This window comes from Oncorhynchus keta, chromosome 10, assembly GCF_023373465.1.
Source record: "Oncorhynchus keta strain PuntledgeMale-10-30-2019 chromosome 10, Oket_V2, whole genome shotgun sequence".
Lineage (NCBI taxonomy): Eukaryota > Metazoa > Chordata > Actinopteri > Salmoniformes > Salmonidae > Oncorhynchus > Oncorhynchus keta.
In genome coordinates this window covers 80,443,721-80,454,031 of record NC_068430.1, presented here as the reverse complement: position 1 = coordinate 80,454,031, position 10,311 = coordinate 80,443,721, and the positions used below count along the sequence as shown (strand labels likewise).

Below are 10,311 nucleotides of genomic sequence, written 5' to 3'. Positions count from 1 at the left end.
TTGTTCATACTGTGATGTGTTCTGTTCTTGTTCCTACTGTGATGTGTTCTGTTCCTACTGTGATGTGTTCTGTTCTTGTTCATACTGTAATGTGTTCTGTTCCAACTGTGATGTGTTCTGTTCCTAATGTGATGTGTTCTGTTCCAACTGTGGTGTGTTCTGTTCTTGTTTATACTGTGATGTGTTCTGTTCTTGTTCATACTGTGATGTGTTCTGTTCCTACTGTGATGTGTTCTGTTCTTGTTCATACTGTGATGTGTTCTGTTCCTACTGTGGTGTGTTCTGTTCTTGTTCATACTGTGATGTGTTCTGTTCCTACTGTGGTGTGTTCTGTTCTTGTTCCTACTGTGGTGTGTTCTGTTCTTGTTCATACTGTGATGTGTTCTGTTCCTACTGTGGTGTGTTCTGTTCTTGTTCATACTGTGATGTGTTCTGTTCCAACTGTGGTGTGTTCTGATCTTGTTCATACTGTGATGTGTTCTGTTCCTACTGTGATGTGTTCTGTTCTTGTTCATACTGTGATGTGTTCTGTTCCTACTGTGGTGTGTTCTGTTCTTGTTCATACTGTGATGTGTTCTGTTCCTACTGTGGTGTGTTCTGATCTTGTTCATACTGTGATGTGTTCTGTTCTTGTTCATACTGTGATGTGTTCTGTTCATACTGTGATGTGTTCTGTTCATACTGTGATGTGTTCTGTTCATACTGTGATGTGTTCTGTTCATACTGTGATGTGTTCTGTTCTTGTTCATTCTGTGATGTGTTCTGTTCATACTGTGATGTGTTCTGTTCTTGTTCATACTGTGATGTGTTCTGTTCATACTGTGATGTGTTCTGTTCTTGTTCATTCTGTGATGTGTTCTGTTCATACTGTGATGTGTTCTGATCTTGTTCATACTGTAATGTGTTCTGTTCTTGTTCATTCTGTGATGTGTTCTGTTCTTGTTCATACTGTGATGTGTTCTGTTCTTGTTCATTCTGTGATGTGTTCTGTTCTTGTTCATACTGTGATGTGTTCTGTTCTTGTTCATACTGTGATGTGTTCTGTTCTTGTTCATACTGTGATGTGTTCTGTTCTTGTTCATTCTGTGATGTGTTCTGTTCTTGTTCATACTGTGATGTGTTCTGTTCTTGTTCATACTGTGATGTGTTCTGTTCCTACTGTGATGTGTTCTGATCTTGTTCATACTGTAATGTGTTCTGTTCTTGTTCATTCTGTGATGTGTTCTGTTCTTGTTCATACTGTGATGTGTTCTGTTCTTGTTCATTCTGTGATGTGTTCTGTTCTTGTTCATACTGTGATGTGTTCTGTTCTTGTTCATACTGTGATGTGTTCTGTTCTTGTTCATACTGTGATGTGTTCTGTTCTTGTTCATTCTGTGATGTGTTCTGTTCTTGTTCATACTGTGATGTGTTCTGTTCTTGTTCATACTGTGATGTGTTCTGTTCCTACTGTGATGTGTTCTGTTCTTGTTCATACTGTGATGTGTTCTGTTCTTGTTCATTCTGTGATGTGTTCTGTTCTTGTTCATACTGTGATGTGTTCTGTTCTTGTTCATACTGTGATGTGTTCTGTTCTTGTTCATTCTGTGATGTGTTCTGTTCTTGTTCATTCTGTGATGTGTTCTGTTCTTGTTCATTCTGTGATGTGTTCTGTTCTTGTTCATTCTGTGATGTGTTCTGTTCCTACTGTGATGTGTTCTGTTCTTGTTCATACTGTGGTGTGTTCTGTTCTTGTTCATACTGTGATGTGTTCTGTTCATACTGTGATGTGTTCTGTTCTTGTTCATACTGCGATGTGTTCTGTTCTTGTTCATACTGTGATGTGTTCTGTTCTTGTTCATACTGTGATGTGTTCTGTTCTTGTTCCTACTGTGGTGTGTTCTATTCTTGTTCATACTGTGATGTGTTCTGTTCTTGTTCCTACTGTGGTGTGTTCTATTCTTGTTCATACTGTGATGTGTTCTGTTCTTGTTCCTACTGTGGTGTATTCTATTCTTGTTCATACTGTGATGTGTTCTGTTCTTGTTCATTCTGTGATGTGTTCTGTTCTTGTTCATACTGTGATGTGTTCTTGTTCCTGCTGTGATGTGTTCTGTTCTTGTTCCTACTGTGATGTGTTCTTGTTCCTGCTGTGATGTGTTCTGTTCTTGTTCCTACTGTGATGTGTTCTGTTCTTGTTCATACTGTGATGTGTTCTGTTCTTGTTCATTCTGTGATGTGTTCTGTTCTTGAACCTACTTTGATGTGTTCTGTTGTTGAGAGAGATAGAGAGAGAGAGAGAGAGAGATGGAGAGAAAGAGAGAGAGATAGAGAGAAAGAGAGAGAGATGGAGAGAAAGAGATGGAGAGAAAGAGAGAGAGAGAAAGAGAGAGAGAGATGAAGAGAGAGAGAGAAGAGAGAGAGAGAGAGAGAGAGAGAGAGAGAGAGAGAGAGAGAGAGAGAGAGAGAGAGAGAGAGAGAGAGAGAGAGAGAGAGAGAGAGAGAGACTGTGAAGGAATCCTGGTCCCGTATTCATAAAGCATCTCAGAGTTGGAGTGCTGATCTGGGATCAGGTCCCCCCTCTTGTTCATTATGATCTAAAATAAAATAAAACAAATTGTAGAGCAGCTCTCTTACTCTGATTCACTTTATGAATACAGGCCTTGGAGCCGTGACAGCCTGAGACGATTATGAGGTCATATAACGTCATGTCAGTATACTAGAACCATATGGCTGTAAACAGTATATCCTTTAACACAGTGATTCCCCAGCCTCTCCTCCATTATCAGAGTAAATCCCCAACCTCTCATCCATTATCACAATGATTCCCTAACCTCTCCTCTAGTATCACAGTGATTCCCCCAACCTCTCCTCCAATATCACAGTGATTCCCCAACCTCTCCTCTAGTATCATAGTGATTCTCCAACCTCTCCTCTAGTATCACAGTGATTCCCCCAACCTCTCCTCCTCCAGTATCACAGTGATTCCCCAACCTCTCCTCCTCCATTATCACAGTGATTCCCCAACCTCTCCTCCTCCATTATCACAGCGATTCCCCAACCTCTCCTCTAGTATCACCGTGATTCCCCAACCTCACCTCTAGTATCACAGTGATTCCCCAACCTCACCTCTAGTATTACAGTGACTCCACAAACTCACCCCTAGTATCACAGTGATTCCCCAACCTTTCCTCCAGTATCACAGTGATTTTACAACCTCTCCTCCAGTATCACAGTGATTCTCCAACCTCTCCTCCATTATCACAGTGATTCCCCAAACTCTCCTTCAGTATCACAGTGATTCCCCAATCTCTCCTCCATTATCACAGTGATTCCCAACCTCTCATCCAGTATCACAGTGATTCTCCAACCTCTCCTCCATTATCACAGTGATTCCCCAAACTCTCCTTCAGTATCACAGTGATTCCCCAAACTCTCCTTCAGTATCACAGTGATTCCCCAAACTCTCCTTCAGTATCACAGTGATTCCATCAATCTCTCCTCCATTATCACAGTGATTCCCCAACCTCTCATCCAGTATCACAGTGATTCCCCAACCTCTCCTCCATTATCACAGTGATTCCCCAAACATTCCCCAAACTCTCCTTCAGTATCACAGTGATTCCCCAATCTCTCCTCCATTATCACAGTGATTCCCCAACCTCTCATCCAGTATCACAGTGATTCCCCAACCTCTCCTCTAGTATCACAGTGATTCCCCAACCTCTCCTCCATTATCGCAGGGATTCCCCCAACATCTCCTCCGTTATCGCAGGGATTCCCCCGACCTCCCCTCCGTTATCGCAGGGATTCCCCCGACCTCTACTCCGTTATCACATTGATTCCCACAACCTCTCCTCCATTATCGCAGGGATTCCCCAACCTCTACTCCATTATCACAGTGATTCCCCCAACATCTCCTCCGTTATCGCAGGGATTCCCCCGACCTCCCCTCCGTTATCGCAGGGATTCCCCCGACCTCTACTCCGTTATCACATTGATTCCCACAACCTCTCCTCCATTATCGCAGGGATTCCCCAACCTCTACTCCGTTATCACAGTGATACCCCCAACCTCTCCTCCATTATCGCAGGGATTCCCCCAACCTCTACTCCATTATCACATTGATTCCCCAACCTCTCCTCCATTATCGCAGGGATTCCCCAACCTCTACTCTGTTATCACAGTGATTCCCCCAACCTCTCCTCCATTTTCACAAGTATTCCCCGAACCTCTACTCCATTATCGCAGGGATTCCCCAAACTCTACTCCGTTATCACAGTGATACCACCAACCTCTCCTCCATTATCACAGGGATTCCCCAACCTCTCCTCCATTATCACAGGGATTCCCCAACCTCTCCTCCATTATCAAGGGATTCCCCAACCTCTCCTCCAGTCTCCCAGCCAGTCCACTTCCTTGATGTATTCCATAACTACAGCTGATCAAGCCCCTCATTAGTTAAATAAGATGGCTTAGTTGTGGAGTACTGGAGGACAGGTACTGGAGGACAGGTACTGGAGGACAGGTACTGGAGAACAGGTACTGGAGAACAGGTACTGGAGGACAGGTACTGGAGGTTAGGTACTGGAGGAGAGGTACTGGAGGAGAGGTACTGGAGGACAGGTACTGGAGGACAGGTACTGGAGGTTAGGTACTGGAGGACAGGTACTGGAGGACAGGTACTGGAGGACAGGTACTGGAGGTTAGGTACTGGAGGACAGGTACTGGAGGACAGGTACTGGAGGACAGGTACTGGAGGTTAGGTACTGGAGGAGAGGTACTGGAGGAGAGGTACTGGAGGAGAGGTACTGGAGGACAGGTAATGGAGGAGTGGTACAGGAGAAGAGGTACTGGAGGAGAGGTACTGGAGAAGAGGTACTGGAGGAGAGGTACTGGAGGAGTGGTACAGGAGGAGTGGTACAGGAGGAGTGGTACAGGAGGAGTGGTACTGGAGGAGAGGTACTGGAGGAGAGGTACTGGAGGAGAGGTACTGGAGGAGAGGTACTGGAGGAGAGGTACTGGAGGAGAGGTACTGGAGGACAGATACTGGAGGAGAGGTACTGGAGGAGAGGTACTGGAGGAGAGGTAATGGAGGACAGGTAATGGAGGACAGGTACTGGAGGAGAGGTACTGGAGGAGAGGTACTGGAGGAGAGGTACTGGAGGAGAGGTACTGGAGGAGAGGTACTGGAGGACAGGTACTGGAGGAGAGGTACTGGAGGAGAGGTACTGGAGGAGAGGTACTGGAGGAGAGGTAATGGAGGAGAGGTACTGGAGGAGAGGTACTGGAGGAGAGGTAATGGAGGAGAGGTACTGGAGGAGAGGTACTGGAGGAGAGGTACTGGAGGAGAGGTAATGGAGGAGAGGTACTGGAGGAGAGGTACTGGAGGAGAGGTACTGGAGGAGAGGTACTGGAGGACAGGTACTGGAGGAGAGGTACTGGAGGAGAGGTACTGGAGGAGAGGTACTGGAGGAGAGGTACTGGAGGAGAGGTACTGGAGGAGAGGTACTGGAGGACAGGTACTGGAGGAGAGGTACTGGAGGAGAGGTAATGGAGGAGAGGTACTGGAGGAGAGGTACTGGAGGAGAGGTACTGGAGGAGAGGTACTGGAGGAGAGGTACTGGAGGAGAGGTACTGGAGGAGAGGTACTGGAGGAGAGGTACAGGAGGAGTGGTACAGGAGGAGAGGTACTGGAGGAGAGGTACTGGAGGAGAGGTACTGGAGGAGAGGTACTGGAGGAGAGGTACTGGAGGAGTGGTACAGGAGGAGTGGTACAGGAGGAGAGGTACTGGAGGAGAGGTACTGGAGGAGTGGTACAGGAGGAGTGGTACTGGAGGAGAGGTACTGGAGGAGAGGTACTGGAGGAGAGGTACTGGAGGAGAGGTACTGGAGGAGAGGTACTGGAGGAGAGGTACTGGAGGAGAGGTACTGGAGGAGAGGTACTGGAGGAGAGGTACTGGAGGAGAGGTACTGGAGGAGTGGTTTGGGAAACACTTCTCTATCACTACTGTTAATGTCATGGTGTTGTGTGTTTCTTCAGAGAAAACCCTGACAGGACCTTCTACTGGTTCTTTGAAGCATCTTGTCCAATCGCAAATGACAAAGGTGAGTTTTTGGACACACACACATGGACAGGCACAGATGCAAATGCACACAGGAGCACACACACACAGGAGCACACACACACACACATCAATGCACGTATAGTTGAAGACGGAAGTTTACATTCACCGTAGCCAAATACATTTAAACTCAGTTTTTACAATTCCTGACATTTAATCCGAGTAAAAATTCTCTGTCTTAGATCAGCTAGGATCACCACTTAATTTTAAGAATGTGAAATGTCAGAATAATAGTAGAGAATAGTAGAGAAAATGCACCACTTCTTGCACCAAGTCTCTAGAAACAGAACGCGTCTCCTTCCTGAGTGGTATGATGGTGTTTATACTCGTGTACTATTTTATTGTTTGTACAGATGAACGTGGTACCTTCAGGCGTTTGTAAATAGCTGAGTTTGAAGGTAGGCCTTGAAATACATCCACAGGTACTGTAACGGTTCTCTTGTGGTGAAGGAGAGTCGGACCAAAATGCAGCGTGTAGATTGTGATCCATGTTTAATGAACAAAACGTAAAAAACACGAATCAATTATAAACACTACAAAACAATAAACGTACCGAAAACCGAAACAGCCTGATACTGGTGCACATACACGCAGAACAAGGACACTAAGGACAATCACCCACAAAACCCAACACAAAACAGGCTACCTAAATATGGTTCCCAATCAGAGACAATGACTAACACCTGCCTCTGATTGAGAACCATATCAGGCCAAACATAGAAATAGACAAACCAGACACACAACATAGAATGCCCACCCAGCTCACGTCCTGACCAACACTAAAACAAGGAAAACACATACGAACGATGGTCAGACCGTGACAGGTACACCTCCAATTGACTCAAATTATATCAATTAGCCTATCAGAAGCTTCTAAAGCCATGACATCCTTTTCTGTAATTTTCTGTAATTTCCAAGCTGTTTAAAGGCACAGTCAATTTAGTGATAATTAATGTAAACTTCTGCCCCACTGGAATTGTGACTCAGTGAATTATAAGTGAAATAATCTGTCTGTAAACAATTGTTGGAAAAAAAATTACTTGTGTCATGCACAAAGTAGATGTCCTAACTGACTTACCAAAACTATAGTTTGTTAACAAGAAATGTTGTTAATGACTCCAACTCTATGTAAACTTCCGACTTCAACTGTACACACACACACACTCATTTCTGGTGTAGGTAAGAATCTCACAAACTTCCTGTCATGTGATCCGCCCAAAAAACCACAGCAGCCTGCTCCTGGTTACCATGGATATGGTAACCATACCCAGCGAGAGAGAGAGAGAGAGAGAGAGGGAGGGAGGGAGGGAGGGAGGGACAGAGACAGACAGACAGACAGACAGACAGACAGACAGACAGACAGACAGACAGACAGACAGACAGACAGACAGACAAAGAGAAAAAGACAGAGAGGACCACAACAGGACATTAGTCAAACTGAAAGTGAGGGGGTTTGGTGGGCCGTGTTCTTCAATAAAAACATGACATGAGTTTGGTGTTTGTAGTTGTGTGTGTGTGTGTGTGTGTGTGTGTGTGTGTGTGTGTGTGTGTGTGTGTGTGTGTGTGTGTGTGTGTGTGTGTGTGTGTGTGTGTGTGTGTGTGTGTGTGTGTGTGTGTGTGTGTGTGTGTGTGTGTGTGTGTGTGTGTGTGTGTGTGTGTGTGTGTGTGTGTGTGTGTGTGTGTGTGTGTGTGTGTGTGTGTTCATTCTGTCTCTCATTTTGTCCTGTGTAGATCCTGACGTGTTGTTTGAGTTTCCTGAAGACTTCAGTGATGAGGTAAAGACACCAGTCTTCTACACACACACACACACACACACACACACACACACACACACACACACACACACACACACACACACACACACACACACACACACACACACACACACACACACACACATACACATACACATACACATACACACACACATACACACACACACACATACACACACACACACATACACACACACACACACACACACACACACACACACACACACACACACACACACACACACACACACACACACACACACACACACACACACACACACACACACACACACACACACACACACACACACACATACACACACACAACTACAAACACCAAACTCATGTCATGTTTTTATTGAAGAACACAGATGCAGTACAGATTCCTCCATGTCTAACTTCATATACATTTCAAATATTTTATCTGTTCATAACGTGTGTGTGTGTGTGTGTGTGTGTGTGTGTGTGTGTGTGTGTGTGTGTGTGTGTGTGTGTGTGTGTGTGTGTGTGTGTGTGTGTGTGTGTGTGTGTGTGTGTGTGTGTGTGTGTGTGTGTGTGTGTGTGTGTGTGTGTGTGTGTGTGTGTGTGTGTGCGCGTGCGTGTGTGTCCAGGAATCCCGCCAGACTCTACCAAGGTTCTGCTTTCCCTATGACATAGAGAGGTAAGTGATAGTATGTTTTTACTGTAGCAAGAGATTCCACATAGAGAGACAGAGATTATGGACACAGAGAGAGAGAAATTAAGGACACAGAGATTTTCATCCATCCTTATTCCCTTCCTCCATCCATCCTTTTTCTTCCTCATTTCATCCACCCTTCCATCCTCCTCCTCCACCTCCTCTTCCCCCTACCCTCCTCCTCCTTCCTCCTTCTCCCCCCCCTCCACCTCATCCTCCTCCCTCCTCTTCCCCCTACCCTCCTCCTCCCTCCTCCTTCTCTCCCCCCCCCCCTCCTCCTCCTTCCTCCTTCCTTCCTCCCTCCTCCTTCCTCCTTCCTCCCTCCTCCTCCTCCTCCCTCCTCCCCCTCCTCCTCCCTCCTCCTCCTCCTCCCCGTTCCTCCTCCTCCATCAGAGTGAGAGATGTGGTAGCAGTGCAACACTTCACCTTTGTGTTGACTGACTTGGAGGGATGCCAACGCTTCGGCTTCTGTCGCCTCACCAGCAGCTCACACACCTGCCTCTGTATGCTTAGGTAAGAGAGAGTGTGTGTGTGTGTGTGTGTGTGTGTGTGTGTGTGTGTGTGTGTGTGTGTGTGTGTGTGTGTGTGTGTGTGTGTGTGTGTGTGTGTGTGTGTGTGTGTGTGTGTGTGTGTGTGTGTGTCTCTGTATTTATTGACAACATTAACCATACACTACTGTCATAATATGTGTAATTGTGTGTTGTAGCTACCTACCTTGGTTTGAAGTGTTTTACAAACTTCTGAACAACCTGGCTGACTATCTGACCAAGGGACAGGTGAGTCTCTCAATAACCTGGCTGACTATCTGACCAAGGGACAGGTGAGTCTCTTAATAACCTGGCTGACTATCTGACCAAGGGACAGGTGAGTCTCTTAATAACCTGGCTGACTATCTGACCAAGGGACAGGTGAGTCTCTTAATAACCTGGCTGACTATCTGACCAAGGGACAGGTGAGTCTCTTAATAACCTGGCTGACAATCTGACCAAGGGACAGGTGGGTCTCTCAATAACCTGGCTGACAATCTGACCACGGGACAGGTGGGTCTCTCAATAACCTGGCTGACAATCTGACCAAGGGACAGGTGGGTCTCTCAATAACCTGGCTGACAATCTGACCAAGGGACAGGTAAGTCTCTCAATAACCTGGCTGAGTGTCTGTGGGTTTCATCTCCTCCCTCCCTCGTACTTGATTGATAAATGAACGTCACTGTCTGAAGAGAGTTGGGCCAGAAACCGAAAGGTCGCTGGTTCAAATCCCCGACAAGGTGACCAATCTGTCGATGTGGCCTTGAACAAGGCACTTAACCCTAATTTGCTCCAGTGGCGCTGCGTTACTATTACGGAGCCTGTAAAACAACATGTCACTGCACCTACCTGGTGTGGGACAATAAAACATCTGCACCTACCTGGTGTGGGACAATAAAACATCTGCACCTACCTGGTGTGGGACAATAAAACATCTGCACCTACCTGGTGTGGTACAATAAAACATCTGCACCTACCTGGTGTAGGACAATAAAACATCTGCACCTACCTGGTGTGGGACAATAAAACATCTGCACCTACCTGGTGTGGTACAATAAAACATCTGCACCTACCTGGTGTGGGACAATAAAACATCTGCACCTACCTGGTGTAGGGCAATAAAACATCTGCACCTACCTGGTGTAGGGCAATAAAACATCTGCACCTACCTGGTGTGGGACAATAAAACATCTGCACCTACCTGGTGTAGGACAATAAAACATCTGCAC

The 10,311-nt window shown here is 46.1% G+C and overlaps 1 protein-coding gene across 2 annotated transcripts in view; it reads left to right on the top strand.

The window, feature by feature from the left end:
* LOC118379405 (DENN domain-containing protein 1B-like) overlaps nucleotides 1-10,311 on the top strand; it is a 42,973-nt gene that overhangs the window by 1,622 nt on the left and 31,040 nt on the right. For both annotated transcript variants that reach the window (XM_052528380.1, XM_052528381.1), the window contains 5 exons: nucleotides 6,023-6,087; nucleotides 7,836-7,879; nucleotides 8,491-8,540; nucleotides 8,949-9,068; nucleotides 9,262-9,331. In XM_052528380.1, coding sequence (XP_052384340.1) covers nucleotides 6,023-6,087; nucleotides 7,836-7,879; nucleotides 8,491-8,540; nucleotides 8,949-9,068; nucleotides 9,262-9,331 — 349 coding nt within the window. The remainder of the gene's footprint in view (nucleotides 1-6,022; nucleotides 6,088-7,835; nucleotides 7,880-8,490; nucleotides 8,541-8,948; nucleotides 9,069-9,261; nucleotides 9,332-10,311) is intronic.